General features: G+C 40.2%; 1 protein-coding gene across 1 annotated transcript in view; it reads right to left on the bottom strand.

Annotated features, from left to right (window-relative positions):
• Nucleotides 1-19,055, bottom strand: part of ZNF521 (zinc finger protein 521) — a 284,707-nt gene that overhangs the window by 28,694 nt on the left and 236,958 nt on the right. The window contains exon 5 of the mRNA XM_003784776.1: nt 129-260. Within this exon, the coding sequence (XP_003784824.1) occupies nt 129-260 (132 nt within the window). The remainder of the gene's footprint in view (nt 1-128; nt 261-19,055) is intronic.

Genomic DNA, 19,055 nt, shown 5'->3' with positions numbered 1-19,055 from the left:
ACATCTTCCCCCAAATTGAACTGAAGTCCTATCTGTAAAAGGCCGTAGCAGTGGGAAGTATGCTTGGGTAGGAAGGACATGATGTGGCCTTAAAACTCTCCGGAGTTTTCCTGAAATGATCTTCCTACCTGTAAAGCAGACCGGACACTTGAAAGTGCCTCCCATCCCTTCGAAGCTGTGCTCTATCAGGTGGCACTGGAGTTTGGCAGGGGAGTCGAAGGTCTGGCTGCAGAGTTTGCATTCATGGTTCAGCCCTTCATCTGTCAAGGCAAATACATTTGTAGAGATGGTGAAACTCATGTATCTTTCACAGACTGGTGAGTTAACCATAATTACATACATTAGACTATTTCCATCACCTAATATAAATGTGTAGTTATATGATTTCTGGTTCTTTCAGTATTATTTATATCAATTTGAAACATGTTTGGAATTTAAAATCCAAAGCTAACCAGAAGTCAGACTTTTATCTTAGGGCAATTGTACTTTATTAAGCTTTTAAAGTATAATTGGCATATCAATAATGAAGCATCTCCTTTTTTCTAATTATCATGATTGTGTTAAGCTCTGCATTTCCAAAGCCCTAAAATAAAGGACCCATAGATAGCTTCTTCCTCAGGGCCTCTCCTCAGGTTTATCTAGAAAGTTCTAGAAGTTTCTATTCCAAACTATAAGGTTTTCAAGGTCTTCTAATAGATAAAAACTTTCTATTTATTTCCAAGAATTTCTGCCACTTTTGATATATTATTAACACTTAGGTTCCTTAGAAGACCTCTTTTCTCTGCTTTGCATTCCCTGACCCCTCTATGTTCCCAGGCCCCGGTCTGTAGTTTCCTTAACTTTGTAAGACACTTTCAATTTTAGCCCCAGATCCAGACTCTGCCTGTGTCTCTCCAAGGCACTTTCATGAGCTCCAGGCTCACTTTTGACTACTCTTGAAGTTTTCTTGATATCTCAGGAACAAAATGGTAGAAAACTAGTTTCGTGTATTAACATTGCACAAGTGAAGAGTCTGAGTTATAGATAAACACTGTTATTTTGATGTTGCTTTTCTTCCTCATAAAATGGTTATGAATTTAAGATTTAAGGCTTATTTTAACTCATTTCAATGTGTAATCGTAAGAAATGAAAACCGAGAGCACTTAAACTTACACCCTAGCTGTTTACTGGGGTTCAGACACTGTCGTTCTAACTGCTTATAGAAATGAATCCATTAAAGCTCGCTAAAACCCTGTGAGGAGAACTACTGGTAGTACCATTTTACAGATGAGAAAAATGAGGTCTGGAGACTTTCAATAGCTTTTCTCTGAGTCATAAGGGCTCATAATTGGAAGAGCTGGAACTTGATCCAGGCAGTCTGGTGTCAGGGTCCGTGATCTTAACAGACATGCTGAGGCCTATGGGCTGCCCACCTCAGTCCCATGACGACTTATTAAGAGGCAGAGCCCGCGCTCTAACCTAGCTTGTTATAAAGTTATACTTTTATATTTTCTTATTTGCAATTATGAAAAATGCTACTAAGGAACACGATCAGATATCCTAGGTTTGGGGAATAAAAGGCATCACTGTGGGGCTAGTGAGTCTATATTCCCAAGCCGTAAACTATGCTTTCATTCAAAGACGACATGCATGTGTGAGCCCTCTTGCAGTTGATAGTACTGGCAATTCAAAGCCCAATTACAAAGTGAGTTATTATTAGCTAACTAAGAGTAAAATCACTCTATTTGTATTCCTAATCTTTCTTCTTACACAAGTATTAGTCTTTAGAAGCAGAGGGTAGGAATTTGTAAAAAGAGAAGCAAAGCACTAATTAAGCCACCCAGCACTGTCTACATTTCACAAGAGATAAAAACCTACTCTGTATTTGGGTGGCACAGTAAATTCCTTGATTATAATTATGTAAGAGGGAGTTTAATTGTACATACTGACATGACAAGGGGTTATACAAAAAGCTTTAGGGATTATATAAGATCAAGGGGTTTTCATCTGTTTCTTTCTTTCTTTTTTCAATTCGAAAGCCACCAAAATTTTTCTAAATTTTAGACATTAAAAAATATAAGAAACACTATGTATTATAGGGAATTGAATCAGCCGGCATCAGAAATACTTGCCAAATTTAAGTTTTCTATTTCCTCTATGTTACACACCGTGACTTTGAATAGCAGGAAGGTAGCTAAGGGTTTTTTTCACCTTTTAAAATGTTATCTGTTTCGCACAAGAATCAAGATACGGCCTGTGTATATAAGCTGGTATACCTTTGTTCCAGAATTTTTAAACATGGAACAGTTGTGAAGTAACATGTATAGACGTGGTGGGCTTTGCTTAGGGATGAGGACTGACATGACCACAGGTCACAGGAACATAAAGTGATGCATACAAGCTAACATGTTCTTTATTGTGACATTATCTTTCTTTTTAAAATGAGATCATAACTGTGTACATTACTGCATTTACAGGGTACCCATGTGCTGACTCGATATACAATCTAGCATGCTCACATCAAACTGGTCAACATGTCATTCACCTCACTTATTCAGTTGTTGTGTGTAGACATTTATACTCTACTGTTACTATATTTGACATGTATGCTTGCAATGTACTTGACTCTGAGTATTTTGTGTGAAAAAAATAAGAGAAGGAAAAATAAATAAAGCATATGGGTATGAGTGAGAGGAAAATATACTTTTCTGTTTTTATTTATTTCCCACCCAAAGAGAAGTTGGATCCCCAAATGTTAAATAATCCAAATTCAGTCAAGTAAATTCACAAACCAGTGACACATGGTCACAAAGGTATTTATGCATCATTAGTGCAGACTTATTTTTCATGGCTCTACTGTTTATTTGGGAAGGCTCTAGGTGACAGCAATGATAACAAGAACATCCAGCATCTTCAGAACTCTCTTTACATTGTAAAAGCATGCTGTAATGTTGAAAAAATGTTGCAAGTTCTATCTCCCTTTTTAAGTTACACAGGGAGAGTTTTTCCAATAGACTGATCTCCTAGTTATCTGAGTAAGAGAGAAAACAGATCTCTGAATTGTTACACTTGCACAATTGTTGCAAGTGATAAGATAAGCAAAAGTGGATAAATGATAAGACAGACAGAGAGCACACTCACCATTTCTCTTGGCTTTGTCCACTTTCCTACACCCTTGCCCCAACCTCATGCTTGCACACTACCTCAAGGCCAAGTGGATGTTGAGAAAGAGAGAGAGAGGGACCCAACACATTTTTATAACTGGGTAATGTAATTTGTTTTGTAGCATTTTAAAAGTTGAAGGGAAGGCATAGGTAGTAATAGAAAATGAACAAAATTTATTTATAATAAGAATTCCAAAAATTTATCCTTTTGCTTTACCCCCATCACACGTTCTAGATTGACCTCTGTGTGGCTAATTATGGTGTCTTAATTTTCAACGAGTTTCTGGAAACTTTTAGTACTGGGAGAATCTGATTAAGCCCCATTTCTTTTCAAATCTGAGCTCTCCTTTCTTCTCCTTAGCTGGTATAAGGTAGAACAGTAAATGGTAATTTATTTTAATTTAAACCCAGTGTTATTGATGTGACACTTTCAATAGCCCCAATTTCAGGTGAACCTGAGTCTTACGTTCAGAATTTTGCCCATGAAGCCACAACCTGCACCTTGCTCTCCCCACCTTCTTCCTAAGAGGTGCCAAAAAGCTTAAGAAATTCAATCAAAATAACCATTTCTGCTCTCTGGAAAGGTAGCAGCTGACAGTAATTGGATAATACAGCCTGACTCATTTATTAAAAAGAGATTCAGAGTCAATTGATTTAATAACCATTACAATATTCTATTAAGGATATAATAGGCTAGTACAGCCTTATTTTTTAATTAAAAATTATAGATGGGATCATCAGATGAAATTTCTAGATTTTTCTCCTTTTGCTTATCTATATTCTCCAGATTTTCTACCATGAGTGCAATCTGTCTATTTTGAAATTAAAAGAGAGAGATAGAAAGACACTTATCCTTTCTATGTCCTATTAAATTTGATTGATTACAACATTGAAATTTTGATAGCCAAAAAGTTAGGAAATGTGCACTATTACAGGAAAAAAACTCCAGTTTTGCACGTTAGACTTAAAAACATTCTAGCCCACGAGGGGTGAAAACAGAAATTAGCATAAGGAAAGGAAGAAATTAACCATCAGAGTGCAAATGATTCATGTGCATGAGAAGATGGAGCTTTCGGTACAAGCCTGTACCTCTTCCAGAACACACAGAATGCCCCTCTGCTGGATGCTGAGGGTGTGCCCATGCCAGCAATGTGGTCCACAGTTAGAGTGGAACCTTCCCCACCAAGACCAGGCTAGAGGGCTGGGGGTGGGGGTGCCTCACACCTGTAATCCTAACACTCTTGGAGGCTGAGGCAAATACAGTGCTTGAGCTCAGGAGTTTGAGTCCAGCCTGAGCCAGAGCAAGACCTAGTTTCCCCCAAAAATAGAAAAACTAGCCAGGTGTTGGGGTGGGTGCCTGTAATTCCAGCTACTTGGGAGGCTGAGGCAAGGGGATCGCTGGAGCCCAAGAGTTTGAAGTTGCTGTGAGCTGTGATGAAATGGTACTCTACCCAGGGGTGACAGAGTGAGACCCTATCTCAAAAACAAAGAAACACACACACACACGAATAAAGAACATGCTGGAGGCCAGCACCTCCTTGCCCTGGTCACCTGCTGCCAGGTCTGACCTCAGGTGGTTTGAGCTCAATTGAGAAATAATTTCACATGTATAGAAAATTTAGCTAAAATAATTATTTCCATTTGTTAATCTTCATTTAAGTGTGAACATAAATGTAAACAGGAATCAAGTCTACAGAAAAGAGACTGATGCTAGTGTAAATATTTACTCCAATATTAAATGTTTCAAAGGAGACAGTCTGCATACATAATTGGAGTACAATCTCACTGACTTAGCAGGAAACGTGATAATCATTTACAAAATTTTGTGCTCTAAGAATATACAATCTGCTCGTCTAAAGCCAGTTCAGAGGCGAATGATACTTCTATCCCTCCAATTTGTAAAACCTGGATTTCACATAACTACTAATTAGCCAGTTTTTAACAGAAGAAATATTAGTTACTTTGGATACTCAAGAACAATTTTGAGTTATGAGCGCCAGTGTGGCAATTGTTAGTTCAACACGAGACACTGACATTTCAATATAAGCTTTAAATAAGAGAAACCCTTTAAGCAGCCTCCAGACTGTGGGTCCCATGTTTATACTCCTTTTCCTTCAATAAAAACAAAAATCGAGAGCAGCTACAAGCAAATGTTCAGTGGTTGACTTACATGCAGCTGTTATCCCCGGAATCACTGGGGGCCCCCTTATATCGTCTGATCAACACTACAGCCATTACTGAGGACCAATTTGTAACGGTTTATAAGTAGAGCTCCTTCTCCCACTTACCCTGGAGACTGGCCAGAAGGGTCCTCCAGCCTCTTCCACTGCATAAATCTATAGGCTAAAGTCCACGGATATAAACCCCTCCTGGTACATCATCGTGTGGCAGGAGCCATACTTAAAAGCGCTGATCTGAGTGGGAGTAAACTCTGCCCTCAGAATCCAAAACAGAGGAATCAAATGCCCTGCAGTTGTAATTTTTCCGGTTAGAGCGTGTGTGCCATTATATCTGTATATATATTTTTAAATCCAAGAAAATGATGCCCGAAACCAATTCCCAACCCCCCATCCTCTACTTTGCTTGTCCTCTTCCCGGGGTTAATTTCCAAGCACACATTTATAAGCTAAGGGTCTGAGGAGTAACAAAGAAAAGCCGTGGATGACAAAACTCACCCCTCGGCTACGTTGGCTCACCCTAGAAACTGGGAGTAGAAAAATAGGCAGCCCGTGCTGTAATTTGCCACGCACACAGACATCACATTCTTTCTGGGTCCCCGGCACTCGGCCATGATAATTTGTTGTATTGTATACCGCACATATTTCACAACTGTAACCTAAACACTCTGAGGGGCTAATCTGGCAACGGAGACGATCACTTAGGTTTCAAAGGCTGCCAGCAGATTAGTCATTAAGCCCCCAAAGTAAGGCAGAATGTGTGGGTACCAAATAGTGTGTGAACCTTTTTTGTTTTTCCCACCAGTTTTAAAAGTTCTGTCTTTATTTTCTCAAACAATTGAACATGAACATGAATAATGCTTGAAGACTGACCCTAGCACCTTCTTGGGAGATTTCTCACTGGTCAGATGGGAATGTCCCCACTGTCAGGAATTCTATGTCGCATGAGATACCATGGCACACAAGCTTAAGACTCTTGCGCCAGGAATATGAGGAAATGAATGCCGACGCCTACACTTTGCTTCGCCACACACAAAATGCCTCATCTCAAGAAAAGCCAAATGATACGCATCTCGGGTGCCTCAGCTAGACTTATGACAAGGTACCAGCCTACGTTTAACTCCGTTACTGCCTGTTCCTGGCTGATAGTCTAAAGGCTACAGTGCTTTGGGACTTTCTGAGCAAAGCCACTGATACTGACACTGTTGTTTCCTGTCTTGAACGTCTCACTATCAGCAGGGCTGGAGCAGGAAATGATTCAACTGGGGTAGGCTGCATGGTACCCAGCAGATTTTAAAGAGCCCAGGGGCTGCCTAGAGCCCCATAAACATCAGCAGCTTGGAAACTAGCAGGAGGTCCAGGTGGGTGGGGATAGGAGAGGCAGGCAGTGGGATTTTAGATGCTCTGAGATGCAATATCGTCCAATTCCTTGGCTATTATTATAGGTTGTGTGAAGTCCTTATTAGGATATTCTCTTGTAGGAGAAAACATGGGGCTGTTGTTCCAACAATAAACAATAAAACAAACAACCCATAACAAAGGTGGTTTCCCTCCAACTGTGGGGACTCAGCAGTGACATTTTGGCACAAGTGGGGAACAGGGATAAGTCACAGACTAAAGATACTTTTCAGAGCTGACCAGTACGTTGGTACTGCTAAATCTTCCTTTCCCTCCCCAGTTTCCACATATAAACATGGACTTGATAGCTAAGTCTCAGAGAAAATACTGTGCCAGAAAACAGCTTTAAAGGTAAAAATTTTGTCCTCAAATGTTTTTACTAACCACGAACAAACCATGTATCAGTGCTTGGAAAGGCACTGATGAAATCCTCTCTCCATCCCAAGTCCTCCCCTCTCTACCCCAAGAACAAACATCTATAACCAAGAAAAGAAGAAAGTAGGGCATATTTCTTAGTAAATATACCACTAGCCCTGATAAAGAGAGGGGTGGGGAAAAGGGAGGGAGTGAGGATTAAGACCAACTAAGTCTGAAGTCCATCCTCCAGGTCTAATTACAAATTAGAGCTCCCTTAGAAAAGCAGCTCCTTGTAGAAGGCTTTGGCTTCCGTATATGCCACCGTGACTCACTGACAAGGGTCCAGTTCACTTAAATAGGCAATCCTCCCCCTTGTTTATACGCACTTGAATACAAGAAAGTACACTTTTGTCTTTGGGAAAGTTTCTACCACCCCATCTTTAGTGCTGTTCTATGTGGTCTTAATAGAAAGCTTATGAGCACACAAAGGCATTTACTTCCATTTCACATAACTGATCACGTCCAATGTGACTGGAAATAGAATGTTTTCAATTTCACGATGCGTTTCAGCTTTTTCCTTGACATAAAGAAGGGTGGGCCATCTTAATACCCAGGGAGTGTGGAGAGCTAAGTTTGGGGTCATTCACCAATTCTTGCCACGGTGCACATTTCAGGACCACAAAAGTATTTGTTCAGTTCTTTGATGCACGCCAAGAACCTAGAATAGCGCATGGCTCCTAGCTGGCACTCAATAAATATTTACTAAATTTATGGAAAATATATGCTTAGCTAATCCTACATCTAATTTCATCAGAAAAAAATGCCAAGACAGACAAGAAAACAATATTTATTGTTGGTCAGTTGGGTTTTAAAAGTTTGCTCCATGGTCTTGATTATAACATAGTGAACGAGCCAAGTTCACCTTCAGAGCTGAGTTTCATTATTCCCTGAAATAAGATTAAAATGCCCCAGCGAATAACACATTACCAAAGTGGCTGCCTAATTTGCCAATTTATCTCTGGCCAGTAACTGATGACTCAAAACTTGTCCCTTATTTCAAGAACAAAAAAAAAAAGCATTTTTTTATCTGCTAAGCATTTTATATCTGAAATACAAAAAAGTACCATACGAAAGGGGGGGAGGGGGTAACTGCCTTTTATTTTTCTCAACTCATGTAGAAGGCTCTGCAGCCTACATCTGTGACCCATAAACAATTTTTCTCAATAGTTTCTATTCTCATGTTACAAAGTTCCATTATTTTAACGAATTGGCTAAATTGGATATATGCATTTATTTATACTCTTTGCTTAAAATGTATCTTGTTTGATATCAAATATCTACGATTTACGCCCTCTCATCTGGGTCTCCTGACACTGGGGCAAGTACAAATATATTTACCTTTGAGTACTGCGCACAAAAAAACACAAATTGGTAAAATCGAAAGAGGCTAGTTCATGTAGCATAAACTAAATGTAACCTGCTTGAGAGTTAAATCTAGGGGGAAAACATCTTTGAGAAGTGAGCCAGTGCAATAGTCAATATTAATTCCACACAGCGGTGGGCCAGCAGCACAAGCGGTGCACGGGACGCAGCACTCATCAGGCATGTTTTCCTGTTGCTGTGCTGAGTTTAAGGTCAGGGTCAAGGCCTTTCCTTTCTGGGGTTTTTTTTTTTTTCTTTTTAAATCTTCTCCTTGGCATAAACCCATTAGTTATCTGAAGAAGAAAGTCTCCGAACACTGAAAAGCTGTTTATCCTTGCTAGAAAGCATGGCCTGCTACTGCTGATGATTTTAAAAAAAAAGAAAAAAAATACAAATCAAACAAACAAAAGAAATGGAGTGAGGTGCCACAGCTTCGGTTAATGTGATGGGTCTCGACAACCACGGGGTTCTGAGCGCCTACAGGTTTAAGACAAGAAGCTGGTTGGGCATTTTCCAAGCTAATTATCTTTCTAAGAAACTATATTATTGATTAGTTATTGCGAGGATGACATCTTCTCTCCTAAATTGTGGTGTTTAGAATCAAGAGTTCACCACAAAAGCCCAAGTCATATCTACAATGGCACGTGAGGATGTTAAGGGGCCAGAACTGCTCCGATTTCCTGGGGACTTTCTTTTGCTCCTTTCCACTTTCTGGCAATACTAGGGAAGCCATTAAACAGCAATGTGAAAAACACAATACTGCCTGTTATTTGCAAATGAGTCACATTTTTATTGTTCTATTGGTGTGACCTTAGAAACTTGGCCTTGAAGATTAAAAAAAAAAAAGGTAATGGCACCATAAATGCAATAAGATTTCTAAAAACAGTTTATTGGAAATGTGCTGCAAAACTTGAATTCTTCTAATCAGACGGTGCCACCCCTTAGAGAAATTTTCCTGTGCATTATTAAAGTGATATACTGCAGTACTAGTTAGAGCTCCATAACCTTTAAATTGCCTGATTGTAATTAAGGCCACTAGTTTTATTTAGGAAGGTTCAAGGAGGCTCAATTTAAGTTGGCTTAACTAGTGTGAATTTAATGTCATGCTGCCAGAAGGCAGAGGAGCACTCTGGCCTGGCTGTTCTGTGGCACACGCAGCTGTGGGGTCATGTATTCTAAATTAAACCCAGATTTAAAGAAACTACAGATATCAGTAAACAGCTGCATGTGTGTAAACACACATCCCCATGTTTGCACATGTAACATCGTTCATTCATTCTGTCATTTAATATACTGGCGGTTTCTCAACGCTGGAATAGAACACACACATCTGATTATTTAGAGTGGGGAGAAGGGGGTTATAGTTGTTCTTAAGGGCACAGTGATCACTTTCATGGCAAGACGGGGGTTAAGGCAATGTCCAGTCAGCATTAATGACTGAGAATGAAATGTGCGTGTAACAAAGTTGTAAAGGCCCAAATGTTATTATAAAGAAATTCTAGCAAGGAACATTTATAGTTAGGGAGATGAGGAAAAAGAAAGGCTCTGGACAGGTCACTGAAGGGAAGGCTGAGGACAATATAGAAACTTCACTGTAAGGACAAGTGAATCAAGAGCCGGAACAAAAGAAGAGAGAACATGAAGGTACTCAAAGCCCAGATTCAAAGGAGCAAAGGGCGGCAGCAGAGAGAAAGCACTTAAAGACTTGACCCATGTTCAAAATTTGACTGGATGTGAGCTCAGAAACATTCATCTCTGGGTAGAATGCTGGCAATTTTCTGTAGCTCCAACAGCAATAATGATAAATGGATTTCTTTACAGCCAAGTGGCTCAAGCAGCCAACTACGTTACCACTATATAATTAATAACAATAAGCAATTAAAGAGAACAGCAGGTTACAACTATAAGGTGTCAAAATATATTAGGATGGAAAATACTGCAACAATACTCTTCAAAGAAAAATACACGGAGGGCATGGGAATCCACGTATAGTATCTCTTCCAGACTACATTTTGGATAAATCTTTTAGGCTTGAGGAAAAACAGAAGACGACATAAGACTACTAGGAAGTGATTAACATCCCTCCAAAAACAACACTCCCAATGCTCAGAAAAATCAGAAATCTGATACAGGAAACACGATTGTGAAGGCACGGGAGAGCTGGCTGACCACTCCTTGGCATTATCTTTTTGCTAAGAAATATTCTAATAAATACCTCACAACTCTGTATTTGTTGGCTCAAGTCTTTTCAAAGATATCAGAACATTTCACTTTTGCTGTAAAATGTAGGAGAAGTGATAAACGAGGAAAATGTAAGAAAAAAGAAAGGGTCAACTGGGGTGGGGAGCCTGCGGCCTTCTGATTTCAAGATTGTTCTTTTTTAAGCACCAAAGGAGGCAAGCAAAGCTTCGTCTTTCTCTGCAGCCCCCTTTTAATAAAGAGATTTGTTCTGTGAAGTTCAGATTCGGTCGAGGGGCCGCCATTTAGGGATCTGGAGGGCCACACATGGCCTTGAGGCCGCAGGCTTCCTACCTCTACGAGATAAAGGTTAGAAATAGCTTTGGAGACAATCTAATCATGAACTTGTTTAAAAGAAACAAGAAAATTGAGAGCAGAGGTACTAAGTAACATGCCCAGGACCAAAAAGTGTTATGGTCACAGCCAGCATCAGAATTCAAGCTCCCTGAATTCAAGACTATGCTGTCCTACTAAACCCTCATTTGAAAAACATACGTTTCCCCTCTTTAGTTTAATAATTTGTCAAGTAAACAAAAGTTATTATTTTCTAATCTCTTATTTTTTATTTATAATTATTATGGGTATGTAATAGTTGTGTATCTCTTTAGGGTACATGTATTATTTTGATATAGGCATACAATGCAAATTAATTAAGTCAGTGTAATTGACTTTATATCATTTCTTTGTGTTAGGAACATTCCAATTTCACCCTCCAAATTATTTTGAAGTATACCCTCATTTATTGTTGATCACAGTCACTTTGTTAGACTAGCAATTATTGCTCATTCTATCTAACGATCTAACTATATTTTTGCACCCATTAACCATACCCCTTTTATCTTCCACTCCCCACTCCCCTTCCCTGCCTCTGCTGTCATTCTATTCTATGTCTCTCATTGATACATTCAAAGAAACATTCTTATAAGAAAGAATTAAAAAGAAACAATTTTATAATTGTTTTCTGTCAATGGCAATAACCCAATGAGTTGGTTATATAGTCACTGGACACCCTGTGAAGGATGGCCTTGAGTGCTCCTTTATGGAATTACAATATTCAGAACTGAAGACCAGTTTCTTAATTCTATTTTGCCCATAGCTAACTATACTTCTGTAAGTACCTGGATCATTTCTGGCTTTGCTACTACATTGTTTGGGAAGAACCTTAGAATGCATGCCTATAACCCAAGGTGTGTGGCTTACTAAAAAGGAACCTAACGTTTATGTATTGAAAATAGGTTAGCTCAATATGTTCCTAACCTGCTTTTCTCTCTTGGGCATCATTTTGGATACACCAGCACAAGTAGACACTATCGGCTGATGCCAAGATGTTACTGGCATAGCAATGAATCTCACTCCTTCTTCCTTCCTTCTGTTGTTTCCTGTCAGTCAAGAGCTACATACATGGGAGAGCTGTTGCCCACTGCAGTGGAAAGAGAGAAGAACGGAAGGAGGGAGGGAGAGAAGAGAGAAAGAAGGGAAGGGAGAAAGGGAAAAAGGAAGGAAGGAAAGGAGAGAGAAAGAATACACAAAAGATTCATGCTGTAACAAAGATTTCTGTCTCATTTCTACTTAGTTTTGAAGTACAGTGAAAAAGTAGATGTCTCTAAGTCCTTTTCCTATGTCAAAAATCAAAGTTAAAGACAGTCACAGAAGGCCTAACAAAAACCAAGGGTGGGTTAATCAGTGTATCTGTTAAATGAAGACCGAGATATAATAATTATGGAGAGCTCGTTCTCAGATCATAATTCCTTACATTACCTTTTGTAAAGCTATTAAATATTTCTAAGACTATAATGCCAAATTATGAAGATGTTTTGGGCACAATTAAATTTTAATCCCCTATCTTTATGACAATTTTTCTAAAACCTGAACCAGCTCATTCAAGATCCCTTTAACAGATTTAAATACTGTATACTGTGTCAATATAAAGAAGGCTGATAACAACCCTCCTAAGACAAGAGAAATCTCCTGAAATAATGTCACTAAAATATCTATCAATAGGCTTAAATGTTTTATATATTAAAAGGCTCTGCTTGGGGGTGGTGCCTGTGGCTCAAGGAGTAGGGTGCCAGCCCCATATATCAGAGGTGGCAGGTTCAAGCCCGGTCCCGGCCAAAACTGCAAAAAGAAAAAAAAAAAAAGGCTCTGCTTGGCCTTGTGTGATATGTGATGCAATCAGCACAGAATTCCAGTGCTGTCTTAAAAATTCTAACTAGAAATTGGATACTTAAACCTATAAAGTTTATTTCCTTTCTGAAAGTAAGTCATATTTAGCTCACCTGTCAGTTTCATTCCGGTATAGAAAAACATAAAAGTCTAGGAAAGAAAATGAACTAGAGCAATGTCTTGGCCTCTGAAAAACAGTAGCTATAATTGTTTCCTTAAAGACAGAGATTATTACGAGAATTTTTATATTTCAACAATCTGGAGAAAAGTGAATGCTTTTATATAATTTTGTAGAACTGTAACAACTGGATACAATGGGAGACATATGGTCAGATCTGAACCAGCAACTAATGTTCTTTTATCTCTGAAAACTAGAGGAAAGGCAGTTCAGAAAGTAAAAACAAGAGTAGATAAATGTAGATGGGCATTATATAAAAGAATAAAGCAGAGTGAATATTTTTATAATATTTTCAACTAACTGCAATAACTGAGCATATATGGATTACTTATATTTAGAGAAAAGTGTGCAATAACAAAATAATAAATATCTTCTGGAATGTGAAGAGGAATTCCCTTAATTAAGTATTGGCCTGGGCTACATCAAAGAAATAAAATATATAATAAATCTCAGAGGAATTAGACATAACTGTGTCTAACTCAAAAGGAGGGCACATGCTTGATGAAGACAGACTGGCCGCAGAGTCCAATCTGAGCCCTCTTCCTCTACCTGAGACACAGGGTCCCACTCTTCAAAGGGAATGACAGCAAGGGGAAGAGGAAGGACACAATCAAGTGACACACAGGACCTAGCATCTGGGCACCTCTCCTTTGAAAGGAATATTAGCAATTCTATCTCAAAGCAATAACAGCAGGGAAATTCCAAATTAAAGTAGTCATTATGGCCTTAACTCACCCGATTAGGTCTAAATATGATCTCATCTCCTGCAAAAGATCATGCTTGTGCTCAGGCCAACATGACTTTTAAGCATTGAATGAAGTGTCCACACAAGTCAAACTCATGCCTCCTCCTTTCGTGGAAGGCCCCATCATATGGAGACTCTTACCATTGCTGCGAAGACTATTCCAATGGCACATTTGCCTCTCATTATCTCTACCTGATGCTTATAAATATAATAAATACTTATATTTATAAGCCCTTTATGATTTTCAAAATGTATCCATGTGGGTTGGAACATGCAAATTCTCCAGTAATCTGCTCAACAACACAGACCATTCCCGGGTAATCCAAACCCTACAATGAGCTTCACTGATTTGCCTGAAGTGATAGGTTGTTACTGATAGAGCCTGGCTCAAGTTTGAGTTTTGGATCCAGATTAGAAAAAGAAAAGAAGTTTCAGTTTCGAAGCCAGTTTTTAGTTAAATCGGGCATGATAACTCCGTTTACTGGGTCCCTGTGCTCAGGAAGATAGGGGATTATCCATCAGCGTGTGCTGTTCATGTGTGTGTAGTTAAGGCCGTGAATATCAATGGGGAGAAAAATCAGAAAAACACACAGCAGCCCCCTTTCTGATTATCTCAGTGGTTTATTTCAGTGCCCTTTTAAAGTTTGGTGAGGGCCAAAAATATGATACTCCCTTTTTGTTGTTTTCAAATCCATCTAGATTTAGTGCCAAACGCGGCATTCAATAATCTGACTAATTCATGAAGAAATAACATATGTTGATTTTGCTGTTCTGGGTAAAACGATACGATTCATTTTATCAACAAAATCTGGTTTTAAAATCAAAAAAAGAAAAAAGGTCATTATTTTCAAATTGTGTGAGACAAGGCAGAATCATTTGTTTCCCAACAAATGGCACCAAGTTATTTAGTACAAGCCTGTGTTCTCTTCCTCATGTGGAGAGTTTCACATAGACTGTTAAACATCACTTACTGAGTTGATTTAGAAAATACCAAGAAAACCATATACTGTACAGCTCAAATGATTGGAGTTAACAAAAACAAACAAACCCTCCCCAGCCCCCAGAAATGTAAATACAAAGTTAGATTTCCCTGTACTACATTTGATTGCATTAATTGATGTTTAAAAAAATCAGCTGAAAATAAAGCCCAGCAGTAGCATTTTTCTTTCCTAAATCACAATAGCAGCACATTACAAACATTACCAAAAGGTCCCCTGGTACGACTGTAAAGTTCCACTCTGGCAATAAAATGCATCTACTGTGTGTTCTCCATTTTCATCTCCACCCTCCCAAATATAGAAGAAAGCAGGTCACAAATGCAATTAAGCTTGCTTGCCTATTGCTTAAATATTAATTTCCAGTGAATAGTCAGAAATTGAATGGTCAACCACTAAATCTTTTTAATATGTCTTTTAAAACTCCTCTTATTCTATCATAAGAGCAGAGCTCTGATAGCAAGTAGACCATTATTACTGAGTCCAGTTTTCTAATCTGTCATCCCACTGTCACGGAAGTTACTTCCATAGTAGGGGAAAATTCTTGGAATACATGGCATGCACTTAATAGGCCTGATGTGTTAGCAAATCCTGACCTCCAGCATAGGGGTAAACTAACACTGTAGTGTGTTAGAAAACTCATCACAGGCATCATCTCCAAAGTCTTTCTTCCCATGTAACATGTTGGAGTAGTTTTAAAAACTCCAAACTTTGGAATCACTCCATGGGTGGAGTGCCCGATCCTGCCTCTAACAAACTAGGTCATTGTTTTATCCTCGCCTTGGTCCAATCATCTATGAAATGAGGGTATCACGTACCTCTGTCACAGGGCTATAGAAGTGAGACTCAATCTTAATAACATATCCCAAGTATCTGGCACAATGCCTGACACGTGTGAGTTATTCTCGCGGCTAAGCATGAAACAAATATTTGCTCCATTGGCTGAAATATGCTGTATCAACGTTTTCAATCTTCAGCATTTACTTACTGATTTTGTTCCTATAATGCTTCCTTTCCCCATTACTATAGGAAAAAGAGAGAGTGAAGAAAAGGGAGAAGAAGGCAGAAGCTGTGGGATAGAGAGGATAGTCTTTCTGCTCCTTTAGACGAGTCAAAGGAGAGGACAGAGTTCCACGGAAGTCATTTTTCCACCTGTGGTCAGTTCTGTAAGCTGCCCCAAAGCAGCTGAGGATCTCACAGGCCCTGAGAGGTGAAACTCAGTGGCCACCCAAGAAACACCGAGACTGCTCAGCAGACTGCTGGCCCTGGGACCAGGGAAATCAGAGCGGCCATCAGGAGAGGTGGCCTGCCCCTCAAGCCCTGTGCACCCCCAGCATCAGCCACACTGATCAGGCTTCTAGACTTGTGTGGTTACTTGGTCAAATCCAGCAGCGACCTTCTGTTAGTCTTCTAAATTGACCCAGACGTATATGAGGAAATCTCAGCATATGGTAATGATAAACTTGAAAATCGTACCTCGAGTTGATATGCTGTTAAATTACCCACTTTTGAAAACTCCTACCTCTTACGGCAGGGCCTCAGCAGCAAAAGTTTATTCCCCCTTCTTCCTCCTCTTCTCCTCAAGCACCTCTGTGTGTGTGTGTGTGTGTGTGTGTGTGTGTGTGTGTGTGTAGGGGTTGGGGAGCACATTACGATAGTCCATCAGCATATGTGTTGGGCTGACAGAAAATCAGTTCAGAAATGAGCGAGAGTAGCACAGTTCCAATGGAAAAGGATTGTCACAGCAGCTGCTGGTGCCCAGCTTCCAGTCTCCACCCAAGTCTCTTCCCCTGGCTCAGAAGTAATCTCCCCTCTGGGTTCCTGCCATCCGTTATAGGATTCTCAGGGTATGGCACTTGCCCCCAGAGCATTAACACATATCTTATCCTCCCTACACGATACATTTTCTTTTGATTCTCTTCTTTATCAGTAGTCCTGTTTTCTCAAGACAACTGTGGTTTTTGAGCGTGTGTGTGTGTTTGGTTGATGGAATGAATGGAAGGAAGGAGACACAGAGAAGAGAGAGAAGACGGAAGGGAGGAATCCGCTGTGCGAAAGCCCCTGTGTTTAAGGGATTCCGAGTCCACCCATGGACATGGCTGGCTCTTCTCTGCATCCCCAAATAATTCAACATGCTGTCAAAGCCATCCTTTCAACTCCATACCACTCCTTCACCGGTGACATGTCTTTTGCTTGGCTTTCTTATTTTTGATAAACCCCAAAGTTTTAAAAAAAAATAAAAGAGCAACTGTATGTGGAGTCCTGTCTCCCATATTTACTTTTATCTGCAAAATAGTGTTTTCCCTTTTCCTGGCAGGGCTCGCTTACCACCTGCTAGTGTTCTGTTCAACTCCATTTTCTCTCGAAAAACAGAAAATCAGTCCCACCCAATGTGTTCTACGTTTAGCTTCTGCCATTTTCCAGGTACTGACCTCTACTGTGCCCTCTCTGCAAATTTTCCCTTATTTTATATTGTGAATGATGAGATTAAAAGAATACTTTTCATAAGTACTACAGTGCCGCTGCCCTCCTCTCGGACCGCACCATCCTCGCTAATCTATGGCAGTCAAAGCCTTCTTGTTCTTTCTTGCCAATGCATCTCATTGGCACCTCAGGAATCAGAAAATGTTGGAAGTCAGTGAGTTTAAAGTCTGAAGACTAATCTGATTTTAAAAACTCAATTAACTTCACAATCAATAGGGAAAAAGCCCCCACATTTTAAAAATCCACTGTGGAATATGGGCAGTGGGTTTCTGCATTGTGCTCGTCTCTCAAGACTTTCCCCTCTTAACCAACTGCTGTAATATCTGACCAGCTGTTCTCAGCACAACTGACACCCCCAGTCAGTCGGAGCACAACGTGCACACAAGAAAGAGGTGGTGGCGTCCTGTGTGCCAATGTGACGCTCTCCCTCCTTTTGAGGAGCTAACCTGCCTCTTCATTAGCCTCTGCAACTCTCCCTGTCCACGGCACAGGCTTGGGTCTTCTCATTAGCACTGAATTCCCTGCGTCTAAGAGGAACACAGATGTCAGGCAAAGCCTGACCCAGTATCTGGCTGATCAGATGCTGTTTACTTTCAGAAGCCCGAGGTTTCAGTGCATCTTGAGACAAGGCGGTGGGATTCTTCTCTGGCCCTCCTGGTTGTGGCGAAGTAATGGAATGCAGGACGGGCTCGCAAATGGCCTGGGCCCACAGCCGCGTTAGGAGAGGGCTGCTGTTTTCCACGGGAAGCTTCCCTAAAGGACAAAGAGTCCAGACGGCTTCTCTAGAAACGAAATCTGCAGGAGCTTCCAGTCCCCCGAAACCACAAGGCACGCCTGGGCACATCCAGCCTGGGGCAAAAGGCCCACTGCCTTGTCCTCTTCAGAAAACGTTCTTTGCAGGGAATTAAATAAATAAATAAATATGTGTGTGCACACATATACGCATACATACATACAAATATGAAATGAATCTCTTTAATAATCTGAAGATATCATCTCGGCTCATGTATAAGGCAGTCGGTCGTTAGGGGCCTGTGACAAAGGGGCCTTTGGGTTTTCTCTTTACCTTTGATCTGTATTATGAAATGTTAATGTCCAGCCCCCATCAGGGCCCCTTCCAGAAACACACCCTTTCTAGAGGGGCTTACCCCTGCCCACTGCAACTTCGACTCACAGGCTCCATTTCTATTTAAGTGCTGACTTGGAGCTCATGCCTGGAAGCACTGACATTTTTAAACAGGGCTAGCGAAACTGCTAAATACAATTTATGGATGATAAAGAGCACGGCCGAGATTAAATTGTGGCAATTTAATAACAAACACACACTCCCATCCCGTGCACCTCACCATTCTGCCTCCAGTTAACGTGAGGACCTTAACTCCAAGCGTTCTGTCTGTAGTAGGTAACGTGGGGGGTGGGGTGGGGAGAGAGTCCACAGAATCTATAATTTTGTGTTGATTAGGTAGGAAACAACCAGAAGCACATATTTTGATATCTCTATTAACAGCCTGTTCATGTCTAACTGCAAAACTTGGTTGCACTTCTTTCACCATCTTTGCCCAAGACAGACCAGTAAACACAATTCCTCTCTCTATAATTAGCCTTTTCTCTGAGGGCCCTGAAGTAAGTCTGCATGCCGTAGATTTAATATCCAGTGCTATATCCATATGTGCTGCCCTTGCCTGGTCCCACAGCATATAAACTCCCCTATTAGCAGCCTTGACTGCTTAATTATGCAGATTTTTTTTGTAC

Source organism: Otolemur garnettii, unplaced genomic scaffold (assembly GCF_000181295.1).
Source record: "Otolemur garnettii isolate 467f Iridium unplaced genomic scaffold, OtoGar3 scaffold00012, whole genome shotgun sequence".
Lineage (NCBI taxonomy): Eukaryota > Metazoa > Chordata > Mammalia > Primates > Galagidae > Otolemur > Otolemur garnettii.
The sequence above is the reverse complement of the archived record's forward strand: the minus strand, read 5'-3'. Positions and strand labels throughout refer to the sequence as shown.